The sequence below is a fragment of the Gymnodraco acuticeps genome, unplaced genomic scaffold (genome assembly GCF_902827175.1).
Source record: "Gymnodraco acuticeps unplaced genomic scaffold, fGymAcu1.1, whole genome shotgun sequence".
Lineage (NCBI taxonomy): Eukaryota > Metazoa > Chordata > Actinopteri > Perciformes > Bathydraconidae > Gymnodraco > Gymnodraco acuticeps.
Genome location: NW_022991180.1, coordinates 832,531 through 845,994, shown reverse-complemented (window position 1 = coordinate 845,994; position 13,464 = coordinate 832,531). Strand labels below are relative to the sequence as shown.

The following is a 13,464-nucleotide window of genomic DNA, read 5'->3' as shown; positions in this document are numbered from 1 at the left end:
TTGGTGTTTGTGAAATGTCTCTACAATTGGTTTTATAATAATAATAATAATATAATATTGGGAGGGATGAAACCCTCTTTAATGGTCACACATGCAGAGCACACAGTGACATTTGTTCTCTGCTTTTAACCCATCCTAGCAGGGCCGCCCCTGGCCAACTTGGGGCCCCAAGCGACATTGTGAGATGAGATTTGAGATGGTTTTTTTTCCCCCTCTTGCTTGCGCCGGACTGAAACTGTCTTTTCACCAACATCTCTTCACCTGCACTAGTGGCCGTATCAAAGCCGTGATTGGTCAAATGTCGATTCATTGCAACAGTGTCGGGTTACAGACGTGCTCCACTTGTCACTTGTCACTCTCGCGTGTCAGCGGGGGGTGCTCGGAGAACTGCGCACAGCAGCTGAGGCCCTCTGGGCGGGGCCCCCTGCTCAAGGCGGGGCCCCATGCAGCCTGCGTGATTGTCCTGTAGGGAGGGGCGGCCCTGCATCCTAGTACCAGGAGTCTAGTAGGAGCAGGGGGCAGCTATTATACAGCGCCCGGGTAGCAATGGGAGTGAGGGGGGAAGGGGGGTGTCCGGTGCCTGTTGCCTTGCTCAAGGGCACCACGGCAGGGCAGGAGGTAAACTGGGACCTCTCCAAGTAGGAGTCCACACTCCATATTTTAGGTCTGGTCGGGGACTTGAACCGGCGACCCTACAGCTCCCAGTCCAAGCCCCTACTGACTGAGTGATGTAGTTTATGGCTAACTAATCACATTTGTTTGTTTTATGGCAAACTAATCACATTCCCATCAGAATGCAGCTCTCTTTTTTATGCTCATTAGCTAGCGTTAGCATGCTAATACGCATCACTGATTTGGAGAACACAGTCAACAACAATAAACAAAATAATGTAAGCATTGTCACATGGTGTGCTTGTTGGCATGTTCATGTTAGCATTTAGCCCAAAGCTCAATCGTGGTTAGGCTATTCCCAGCAGAAGTGTTAGCATTGCCGTAGACGCTTAGTTCTGTTAACTCCACGTGAAACCAAACGATCCAATTGCAAACTGTGAATTCGATGCGAGCTAACTCTGCAAAATCCGTCATTAACCCAGAATGACACTTCCTCTTTTTCTATTTATAACTAGAAGTTAGAGTGTCATTGCGTGATCCTTTCATCTGGTCCAGCAGCACATTGCTTATGACATTTATGAGTCAAATATCCGCTGCTATTTGAACACTTGTAAACAAAGTGAGTCACAGGGGACAGACTAAGCAGTTATATTTAACTTAACACTAGATTTAAGCTATTTGGAGACTGATATCCTGGTTACATAAAATCTGTTGAATATTATATAAAATCCGTGGGATATTTAGGGGTAAAATCACAACTAGAGATACTTTTACTGTGCAGTTACTCATTTTCTATTAACTGTTTTATTTTCAGGATATATATTGTTTACTAGTTTTGTAACACCTTTTATTTGACTGGAACCAAGCCTGGATTTATATCTGACAAAACCTTTTTCAGGATAAAACAGGTTTGACTATCTATGTGTCATCATTCGTTTGAGCTGAAACATATTTCTCACTGGTCTGGTCTCTAGCTGGATCTCTGCTGTACTGCACCACTGAGACACGGTCTTCAACTTGAAATCAAGCTACTCAAAGCTTAAACTCGTATTTTAACCTTATAACTACCATACCAAATGATTTTTTAAATGATGAAATGTTTAGGGGGACAAAAAGGTAAAAAACTGAAAATCACAGACAATTTCCAACTGCTGACAGAGTGCCGCTGTCCGCGGTGCTGAAGCTCTGTCCATTTGCTCAAATAATCCCTTTGTGTTTCCTCTGCTTTGTCTGCTTTGTGACTTTCTGTGAGGTAGAGTGAGTGAAAGGATGACAGAGTATTGAATAGAAACTCATTTGTGTGGTTGAAGCTGACCTGGGACAGCAATGTTTTTGTTGTTGTTGCAAAGGGTACTTAAAATAAATCTGAATAATACGATTAGTTTGTCTTCAGTGTTACTGAGTGGAGAGCTTTTTTACACACAAAGAATCACATTTTATGTAAAAGACTGAATTCTGTAAAATATGAGACTTTCAAATAGTAAAACTGCCAAAAGCACAAAATATAAACCTTCAAGATATACTATTAACTTTCAAAAATCCAAACTCTAAAACCCCCATTGTCAAACAATCAGCCAGACAAAAAGACTCAGCTTTGAAAAATAAACCAATATCTTTTATTTGGTGAGTGGTGTGCATCACTATATGCCCTAAAGGCAGGTCTATGCTCAGTTACAATGTGTTTGCTCTACATATTGAATAGTATAAAGTGATTATATGCATCTGTGTCCATTCAAAACTCCACCTCCTCTTGGTCCTGTGTCTCCTTTTAATCATGAAAACACTCTTTAAAACAACTCGGTCAACACTTGTGATCTAGATTGCAGCATTGAACATTATTGGGACAACTGTTTTCAATACAAGCAGTGTGTGTTCAGAAATCAGTGGTAAGTTAGCATCCTAATGCATCCCAACAAAATCCGTTTTCAGTGTTATTGAATTTAAATGCAATTATGTTCTATTAAAGGTGAAAGGGCCTACTGATGTTGTAGAAAGCAGTGGTTTCACTGCAAGCCAATGGTGCGTCACTATTGATTGTTAATGGAAGTATTGGTTAGTGAAATTTAATCAGGTCTAATCGGACGGATAGTAATGTTTATGTATATATATATAAACTATATACAGTGTAAACATGTACGGTGTGGATGAGTAGATAGATAACCACATTGGAGAACACATCATCATTGGCTGCTTGACCTTCGAATGTCCTTTGGATTAATAGTGTGTTTCTGGAATGGCCGGTTTCATGAGGATGAGTTGAGGTATTCACTCGAGCTCTAGACCCCTCCTCAAAGTGGCTGCAACAGGTGAAAGGAAGACAATGGACAGAAAAGACAATTATTGATCTAGTACAAATGCAACAAACAAAAAAAAGACCATCTCTATATTTACCTACATTTACTAATTAATTTGTTGTAAAAGTCAAGCATAACATACTGCATGTGTGAGGGTGTGACATCAGAATTAGTGCTCCATGCTGGCCTTCCAAATGTCCAAATAAGAGGACATAATGTGGGTGATCTCGTTCTTCTACCTCTCGAAAGACAGGTTGTGTTCTTTGAGGGATAAGATATCTGGATGTTCAAAAAGCTGAATCCTAAGGAACTGAGTTTGATCCTGTCTTAGTCAGTTTATTCAGATTCTGGTATGGTTTGGAGATGAGGTACTTGAGAAGGTTAAAGGGACAGTTCACCTCAAAAACGTTCCTCCTACCCAGCGCTAATCTAGATTGTTACAGTATGATTTGCCAAGTTTTGGAGATACCTGACATAGAGACGTCTGCCTTCTCCTGAATTTGAGGAATTTAGATTGCATTGGCTTGTTGCGCTTAAAGCGCCAAAGTCATACATCGAAAGACTCAATAGCAATGTCTCTTTCAAGAAATAACTAACTAGTTGTTCAAGATAATCAAAGGACCTTGTTATGAGCAGTTTAATTCATTATCAAAAGGTAAGGACACATTGACAGATACCTTGGATCTCCTACGCTAACAAATGTTACAGCTCTTGTCCATTTATGTAATTATGTAGGTAAGTGTGTGTGTGTGTGTGTGTGTGTGTGTGTGTGTGTGTGTGTGTGTGTGTGTGTGTGTGTGTGTGTGTGTGTGTGTGTGTGTGTGTGAGAGTGTGTGTGTGTGTTGTGTGTGTGTGTGTGTGTGTGTGTGTGTGTGTGTGTGTGTATATTCCTACCAGATGAAAGTTGTTTAGAAGGTGATCTACGTTGATATCATCGTAGCTCTCCTGGAAGGTGTTGGGTTCGTCTCTGGACTCCTCTGCCTCGCTGGTGCCAGGATCTTCTAGGCTGTGTGTAGACAGTCAGTACATATTACAATACTGTACAAACTGGTTACAAAAAAACCATCTACTGTATGGTATTCCATTACAATTGTACTAGAAGATTTGTTTGTTAAGGGAGTGTCAACATGGCAGCAAGTGTAAAGTTCAAACTAAAACTTGCTGGGATGTCTACCTTCTCTTTCCTGTTAAGACTGAGTTCAGGTACTTCTTGACGGCCATCTGTTTGCGAAAGCGGCTGTAGTTGTCTGTAAAGATGGCGTCTGAGTGGCGCTTCACTGGCTCCTCCATCAGCTCATCACTGCAGAGGATAAAAGAGATAATGAAATACAGAGAGATGAATTAGATCCTCTCCGCAGTTCAGAGGGCAGCAGGGTTAAATTCAAAGTCAGTGATTCATGGTGTCTTTGTTCTCTTTGTGTATGATGCATGAATCCCTCCTGGTTGTACACCAAACATGTGATGAAGCAGTAATGGCATAAATTAACCTTTTAGTCAATTACAAAATGCATCATCAAGCAGGGCGGATCTCTTCATTGCAAATGTCAGTAGGTCCTCGCTCTGGTGTTAAACTGTCAGTATTACAAAAAAGTCACAGCTCATGAAATAATAAAATCTAGTTTTTGATCAAGAGCATAATTAATTTGACTAATGTTCAAGCAGATTTCTCAACAATGTGTAAAAATGACTGAAGGAAAAAGAGATGCACTGTCAAGTGTTTGCCATCATTACTGACAGAACTTCCCTGAATAACAGCATTCAAATGGACAGTGTTTTATACTCTAAGGCAGGGGTGGGGAACTTTTTTCCTCTCAAGGGCCATTTCAATTTTTTCAACATCCTCCGAGAGCCGTTCAAATTATTGACCTCTGCTTAAAAATGCTAAAATTCATTCATTTGGCCTTTCTTTTATGCTGTGCAAAGAAAAAGCAACCTCTTAAATCCAGATATGTTACCATGACTCGCGCATAGACACACAAGATGTGTGCAAATGTATTTAGTTTCCTATCCATGTGAACATGATTTAAGGGGGGGGGGGGGGGGACCTAACCTCCTCTAGGGGGGTCCGGGGGCATGCTTCCCCGGGAAGATTTTTTTAAAGTTAAAAGCATCAATCTGGTGCACTTTGAGAGCAACATTAGGAGCTCTATGGATACATCTCTCAACACCCATATGAAACAGAACTGTAAGCAGATTTATTTTTCTTTATGGATATTTTACAAATCACTCCCATTTCAAACTGTATTCTTGTTTATTAATAACAACTTTTTGTTACTGTCATATAGTATTTGATACCTGTTTACTTTATTCTCTTATTTTTTTTATAACTATAATGATCATAAAGATGTGCTTTTACCTGACTGGTAGTAGAATAAGCTTCTTATATTCGTTAGCATAGCTAGCTAACCAGATGCTAATAACAACAAAGTTATTGACTGTATGATCAGTATGACAGATGAACAGATCGCCACTGGGCTTTCAACTAAAGACACAGCCACGCAAAAACTGCGGCATGTGTACGGCTCCTATGGGACGGGTACTGCAATTTGTGAAGTCTGGTGCTCTCCATCAGATTTGCACCCCTGTCAGACGAGACATATACCACGTGATGATACGTTAGGGTCGTGTTGGGTTCAAGGACCCTGACCTTGGCCAGGAGAAACAGGCACTCGCTTGTTTATTTTTTTTGCGGTCTAGATTTCTTATACATTTGTCTTTTTTGTGTGTGTTTATAAATTACCTCGAGGGATGTACCAAATGGTCTCGCGGGCCGTATACGGCCCGGGGGCCGGAGGTTCCCCACCCCTGCTCTAAGGGGACATTACCCCTAGAATTGTAAGACGTAGGCCTAGTGAAACTTCAGACTTCCTTACCCTACACCTATTTACCGGTCAACTTTGAATCCTACAGTATTAACAAGTCCAAATGTTTTTTTATTTCTAGAACTGGCAAAAACAAGGCATATTGGTCTGATGGTTCCATTTAATGGTACATCAGGAAGAGGCTAAAGATGGCTTCTTTATCGTTTGCAAAACTAGCTTTAACATAATACTTTAGCAAGCAAGTTTAAAATAGTTTTCAATGCGGTCTAGGTTTGACCGGTTACAAAGCATACAGACTTGATATTTGCTACACTCTTCAAACTGTCAAGTGGAAATGTCTCTTTTGCGTCATAAAAAAAAACACATTTTAAAGTTTGAATGTGAAAAATAAGCCACTAAGTAAAAGCGAAATTCACCATTTTTGCCATCTATCCGGACGGGAGTGACCTACCTGACCCGCTTCCCGATCAGAGACTCCAGGTACCTCCGCGCTGAGAGCTGTCCGAGCAGTTTGCTGTATCCGCTGGTGAACAGACCGTCCGCGTGTCTCGTCGGTCTGCACATCACCACAGGGCAGTAACATTAAACTCTGCTTGGATTTGACATATTAAAACACATATAAGGACGACAGCAACTGTCAAATAGACGCGCATCAGCTCGAATTCCGAGAGTAATTATCATCCTCTCACAAACCTGCTCACATAACATCTACATGTCAATCATAAACAGCGCTGGATTAACCCATTCAGCAGTTTCTTTTGGAAAAAACCTGGTCCTCTTACCTCATGGATGTGTATGGCAGACTCAGAGTCCGGGAGTACAACACACTGCACAGGGCTATTAGGAAAAGCAGCTGGGGGCCGGTTCGTTGTAACATCGCTTTACACCTGGGGATGGAAACGATAATGTTTTTGTTTCTTTCATCTCAAAACCGATCCCAATGAAGAAACCACATCATTAACGCCCATTTGTCTACGGAAATCATCATGTACTATGCTCTTCTCATTAACTGTAAAATCTTAAATTACGTGAATCAGGGAAGTATTGAACAAGAGGTTAATCTCTCGATGCAAAACAAAAAAAGAACCAGAAGAATACTTTAGCAAAAAAAGCCTTTTCGACGTCGATTTTTAATAAACCACTTGTTTCACGATTCCTTTTGCCACAAGCAGCGAAATGCAGTGCGTAATTACGCACGGCTGGCAAGGACAAAACCGAGGACACTGCAACTGTATTTTGTCCAAACTGACTACGAGCCACATTTTTATGTGAAGAGTTTCTTCTCATAAAAACGTCCCGTTCCTTCAACGAGTAACTGCCACAATGCTTTACATTTTGTCAATAACAAAGTCTGATTAAACTGTGGAATGTTAATGAATGGGTAATCTTATTCCCACATATGTTAGCGATAATATATGCTCAAATTACAAATAAGTGAGAGTGAACCATACAGATCGCTTAATGGTGAATTTTGGCGGATGAATGTAACATAAATAAAACACTACATCCAACGCGTAATTACGCACAGCCATGCACTAAACATCATAGACCACATTGCTGTGCTGCATGAACTGCAAAGACAAATCCTTTTGATGTAAAAATCCATTTGATCTCTCAATGTCATTCGGAAAGTCTTATCAAATCCTCACTGAAGCACGCACAAATATAAGACAATCACAAACACGTTGTTCTGAAAGAAACTCTGTACATATAAAAAATCTTACATTTGTTGCAAAAGTAGGTCTTCTGCGTTTTGCTCTGCCTGCTGAGCTGTCCAAAGTCCTGATCTGGAGCTGCTGTTGTATCTCCACTGTTGACCCGATGTTTGCTGACTCTCTTTCTCTTTGCCTTCAGCTCTGCTCCCGTTTTATACACCTGATGTTTCTTGTGGAGCACGAGCAGACATCAGATTTGATGTGGGCCTGAGACGTCAGCAGGTCGTTGCTTTCGTCATTGGTGTTGCTCATGGTCGGAACCAAACAGGCCTATGGTGGAATTAGTGGGATGTTTTTTCTTCTTCTTAATTAATCGTAGGAATAACCAATTCATGAATCATCTGATCATTTTCCCTAGGCATTTCTCCCTTCAGTGTGCGGGTCAGCTGCTGTAGCCAAGAAGGGAGAGAAATCTGAGAGGAAAAGTCAAACGTAGGCTAATTGTCAATATGAAAGGACACTCAGAGGCAATGCTTTGTGCACAGATGTCCGTAAAACAGGCTAAACTTAACGGGTAAAGCCACAATATGTATGTGGATTTCAACAGAAATTAGCCTACAGTCGCTTATGTTGATTTCAACACATACGGAGTTATAAAGATGACTGAGCATGGAGAAAGGAATCATGAACTATAAAAGTACTCTGTCCCTCAAGAGTTACCAACAACAGTGATCTATTTATGTATTTAAATATCTCTACAATTAAAAAGTGATGAATAAGATAACTGTCAAATTATATTATTACAATTTGAAAACAGTATGCAAATCATGTTAATAGTGACACATTTTTAGGGCAGACGATAACAAAAGGTGAGCTTTAACTTAAAGCTGGTTAGGTAAACGCAATGTATGGAGCAGGCTGTGGTAATACAACACAAATCAAAGCAACCAAACAAAACAACAACCTAGAAACAAAGGCTATGACTCAAAATGTCTGCACATCCGCGAGGAAACAGGAAGAATATAACAGGGACAAACCATATCTTTACAAGGCCTCGACACACCAAGTAACACAGACGATACATGAGGCGCATTCACACCGCAGTACTTTTCCCACAAAGGTTCATGTGAACTAAGTACAGATCGCGTTCACACTGGAAAAAGTCCCTGGGGGTGGATTAGGCAAATTAAGCCGCTGACGTCACTTGTTCTTCTTCTGCTTTGGGTTTACTGGCAGGCCGCAAACCACTTCACGGCGTATACTGCCGCCCAAAGTCCCCGGCCGGAAGTCCCCGGAGTTCGGGACTGGCTTCAGTAGAAGCTGCTGGGACTCCCAGCAGCTTCTACTGAAGCCTTCCGAGTAAATCGCCAGAACGCCGACACCTCCTCATCTCCACCGCTCCCATGTTTTATTTTGTGTTGCCATAAGTTAGTCTCTCTGCGTTTCTGCGCTGGGCTAATGCTAATGCTAATAATGCTAATGCGAGGATAATAAAATGGCGGCTTCACAAAACTTTTTGGGAGTTTTACGGGGCGTGGTTTGCAATCCGCCCAGCCAATCAGAAATATAGCTCTTTTCTCACAAGAGAGCCGCACGAAAGTCCCTGCTCTCTAGCAGCTCTGCTCTCTAGCAGGGACTTAAGTGGGGGTAAAAAGGTTCACATGAACTAATTTTAGTACCGGCTCTTTTTGGTGTGAACGCGATAAAAGAGTTCACATGAACCTTTGTGGGAAAAGTACCGCAGTGTGAATGCACCTATTCACACCGCAGGACTTTCCCTGGTACTTTGGTTCTTTAGTTCCGTTACGGCCCCTACACACGGCGGCGTGCGTTACCGCTTGGCGGTGGGCGTGTCTGAAGCTTGGGGATTTTTTACGAACAACGCGACCAACAACCAATCACATGAATGTCCCGCCCCGGACATACAAAGCAAAGCATTCATGCTACATCCATGCTGGCTAAATATACTGTCTATGCTTGCTAGCTGTCCATTCAAACGAAGTACACTGGATATAAACTCCCCAAAAAGGCGAAAACCTACCAGTGTCACCCACTGTCTCTGCCACCTCCCCCCATGCCTGGCTCCTCCGGTTTGTATCCCTGTATGTAAAGAGGGACTGGTCATATAGTACCGCCACGATCTTTTTCTCCTCCATTTTTTTTACATATGGGAAATAACTGCGGTCTGGCTCTCCCAACATACACGTGGTTTGATTGGCTAGCGCTTGTAATGTCAGATTTGCATACGCAGGATTTGATTGGCTGACGCCTCCGTCGAGGCGGCAAAAGTAGAACATTGCTCTACTTTTGCAGAGAGCACCACGAGAGAAGCTACGCTTTGCTCCCACAATGCAGTTCGGCGAATCGTGACGTCACCCCATTCAAAGTGAATGGGCAGAAGCGTTGAAGCGGCAACGCACGCCGCCGTGTGTAGGCTCCGTTACGGCCCGTCCACACAGCGGCGTGCGTTGAAGCTTCCAACGCTTCTGCCCATTCACTTTGAATGGGGTGACGTCACTTTTAGCCGAACTGCATTTTGGGAAGCGACGTGGAGCGTTGCTGGCGTAGTTGGCGTCAAAAGTTGAGCAATGTTCAACTTTTGACGCCTCGACGGAGGCGTCAGCCAATGAAATCCCGTGTATGCAAATCTGCCAGTACAATCGCTAGCCAATCAAACCGCGTGTATGCTGGGAGAGACTACGCAGGTCATTTCCTCATATTAAAAAAAATGGAGGGAAAATTCATTATAGCGGTAGTGAATCACCCGGTGCTGTATGATCAGTCTCTTGATCTACCGGGATACAAACCGGAGGAGTGAGGCATGGAGGGAGGTGGCAGAGACAGTGGGTGAAACTGGTAGGTTTTCGCCTGTTTGGGGATTTTATATCCAGTTTACTTCGTTTTAACATTGCTATTGTATGTCGGGGGCGGGAGATTCATGTGATTGGTTGTTGGTCGCGTTGGTCGCAAAAAATCCCCAAGCTTCAGATACGCCCAGCTCCAAGCGTCAACGCATGCTGCTGTGTGGACGCTCTGTTACGGCCCGTCCACACAGCGGCGTGCGTTGAAGCTTCCAACGCTTCTGCCCATTCACTTTGAATGGGGTGACGTCACTTTTAGCCGAACTGCATTTTGGGAAGCGACGTGGATCGTTGCTGGCGTCAAAAGTTGAGCAATGTTCAACTTTTGACGCCTCGACGGAGGCGTCAGCCAATGAAATCCCGTTTATGCAAATCTGCCAGTACAAGCGCTAGCCAATCAAACCGCGTGTATGCTGGGAGAGACTACGCAGGTCATTTCCTCATATTCGCACGCACGCTGCTGTGTGGACGATCCGTTAGTACCTAAAAGAGTTCCCGGCACTGAGTAGTCCCGGCGGTGTGAACGCAACATTATTAGCCGCTTTCACACCGCAGGACTTGCGGTACTTTAGTGCCGGCACTAAAGTACCACAGCACTGAATCCGCCAGGGGGCTAGTGCCATAGCCGCATTCACACCGCAGGACTTTCCCTGAGGCAAGATTACGCTGACGTCACTTCGTCTTCTTCTTCTCTGGGTTTACTGGCAGGCTGCAAAACCACTTCACGGCGAGTACAAAAAAAAACGAGAGAAGAAGAACTACAGGGGGAGGGGGTAATACACACCTTAGTGGCAGTTAGGTGTCAGTATTAAAAAACAGTGGTAATATATATATATAATAACAATAGAAAATCGTTACCACTCTTATTATTGTGGTCTTTAATTTTTTTAATTTGTATAGTCCTGCCTGAGTTTCTTTATTTTTACCCGGCATCCGTGTGCACTGTGCACGATTCCCAGCTCAAGTAGCTTTTGCGAACATCGCTCAAAACATTTGGAGTTGGGAACTGCTTTCTGTAGAAGCTGCTGCATCCCGTCCTCGGAGTAAATTGCCAGAAGCGCCGACACTTCCTCATCATTCCACCGCTCCGGTGTTGTACGTGTAGTCATGCTTTAAAGTACAAACAACCTATTCGCTCAGGTGTGGATGTGGTTTTGTAGCGAGGAAAAAAATGGCTGCCGAACAAAACAAATTCAGAGTCTAACAGGGCGTGGTTTGCAATTCGCCCAGCCAATAGAAATAGAATAGAAATTGGCACTCTTTTATCACCAGGTTAGTACCACCTCTCTAGCAGGGACTAAAAATGGCCAAAATAGTTCCAAAAGAGTTCCCGGCACTGAGTAGTCCCGGCGGTGTGAACGCGACATTATTGGTACTAACGGAACTAAAGAACCAAAGTACCAGGGAAAGTCCTGCGGTGTGAATGCGCCTATTGGTACTAACGGAACTAAAGAACCAAAGTACCAGGGAAAGTCCTGCGGTGTGAATGCGGCTAATAATGTCGCGTTCACACCGCTGGGACTACTAAGTGCCGGGAACTCTTTTGGCAATTGTCAGTCCCTGCTAGAGAGGTGGTACGAACCTGGTGATAAAAGAGTGCCAATTTCTATTCTATTTCTATTGGCTGGGCGAATTGCAAACCACGCCCCGTTAGACTCTGAATTTTCTTTGTTAGGCAGCCATTTTTTTCCTCGCTACAAAACCACATCCACACCTGAGCGAGTAGTTTTTTTGTACTTTAAAGCAGTTATGACCACACGTAGGCCTACTACAACACCGGAGCGGTGGAATGATGAGGAAGTGTCGGCGCTTCTGGCAATTTACTCTGAGGACGGTATGCAGCAGCTTCTACAGAAAGCAGTTCCCAACTCCAAATGTTTTGAGCGATGTTCGGAAAAGCTACTTGAGCTGGGAATCGTGCACAGTGCACACGGATGCCGGGTAAAAATAAAGAAACTCAGGCAGGACTATAACAAAATTAAAGACCACAATAATAAGAGTGGTAACGATTTTCTATTGTTATTATATATATATATTGCCACTGTTTTTTAATACTGACACCTAACTTGCACTAAGGTGTGTCTGCTGCTATATATATTGCCACTGTTACATTGTTTTGAAACTACTTACACTTTATTTTACATTTCACACTTTTATTTAACTTCAATTTACACGCATACGACACACCTGGAACAGCGTGATGCCGTTATTGTTATGTCTTGACTGTGCAATAAAACAAACAAACTGGCGAAGCTTTATTTATGTGTCCCACCCCAAATTTGCCGAATAGAAGAATGTGAGAGCAGACAGGTGTCGGTGGTTGAATTTATCTACAATGTTGCAACCTTGTGCAGCAATGGCAGGGGCAGAAACACAAGTCTTACACACATAAACACAGTAATTTATCATGTCATTTGTTTTAGATAAATAAGGGAAAAACACCAAACAAGGGTTAATATCCTTTTCCAAAATCAGCCTGAGGAGGTTTGATTGATTGATTGAAAAGTTTATTAACAGCTTGTATATTGGGTACAGTACAGTACAGCTCAAAACATACAATTGTTAAGGGGATGCAGACCAGAGAAAGACTTTCGTCTTGTTTACATCAGGGTCCCCCATTTCCAATTCATCAGGTAATATATAATAAATACATACAGATAAAGTACATTGTTATAATGGGGTATTTTATTTGTAAATTACCCTTATGAACTCCATCATGTCTGAGGTCGGAGAGTAAACAAACGCCTCATACAGCGGGTGGGCTTTATACCCCCTCTCGTTTTTTTTTGTACTCGCCGTGAAGTGGTTTTGCGGCCTGCAAGTAAACCCAGAGAAGAAGAAGACGAAGTGACGTCAGCGTAATCTTGCCTCAGGGAAAGTACTGCGGTGTGAATGCGATTGGCACAAGCCCCATGGCGGATTCAGTGCCGCGGTTTGAAAGCGGCTTAGCAGGGACTTTCGTGGGGGTAAAAAGGTTCTCATGAACTAATTTTAGTACCGGCTCTTTTTGGTGTGAACGCGACAAAAGAGTTCTCATGAACTAAGTTCTCATGAACCTTTGTGGGAAAAGTACTGCGGTGTGAATGCGCCTATTTACAGATCAAAACCGGACACACAGGTATTTATACATCCCAACTAGACACAGGCGGATTTAATCAGGGCAGGGCAAACGATAAAATATAATAGGAAAAGTGAAAAATTAACTGAGATAATGATACAT

General features: G+C 42.8%; 1 protein-coding gene and 1 long non-coding RNA gene across 2 annotated transcripts in view; one reads left to right on the top strand and one right to left on the bottom strand.

The window, feature by feature from the left end:
• Nucleotides 1-2,224: 2,224 nt before the first annotated feature.
• On the bottom strand, nt 2,225-8,552 carry vip (vasoactive intestinal peptide). The gene is made up of 7 exons (XM_034238061.1): nt 8,421-8,552; nt 7,453-7,856; nt 6,511-6,615; nt 6,180-6,284; nt 4,081-4,206; nt 3,801-3,912; nt 2,225-2,909 (listed from the first exon to the last, which is right to left on the bottom strand). Coding segments are annotated over exons 2-7 (459 nt in total). The 5' UTR covers nt 7,455-7,856; nt 8,421-8,552; the 3' UTR covers nt 2,225-2,900.
• Nucleotides 8,553-13,030: 4,478 nt separating this feature from the next.
• LOC117560760 overlaps nt 13,031-13,464 on the top strand; it is a 1,166-nt gene continuing 732 nt past the window's right edge. Inside the window, exon 1 of the long non-coding RNA XR_004571233.1 lies at nt 13,031-13,362. This is a non-coding gene — a long non-coding RNA (uncharacterized LOC117560760). The remainder of the gene's footprint in view (nt 13,363-13,464) is intronic.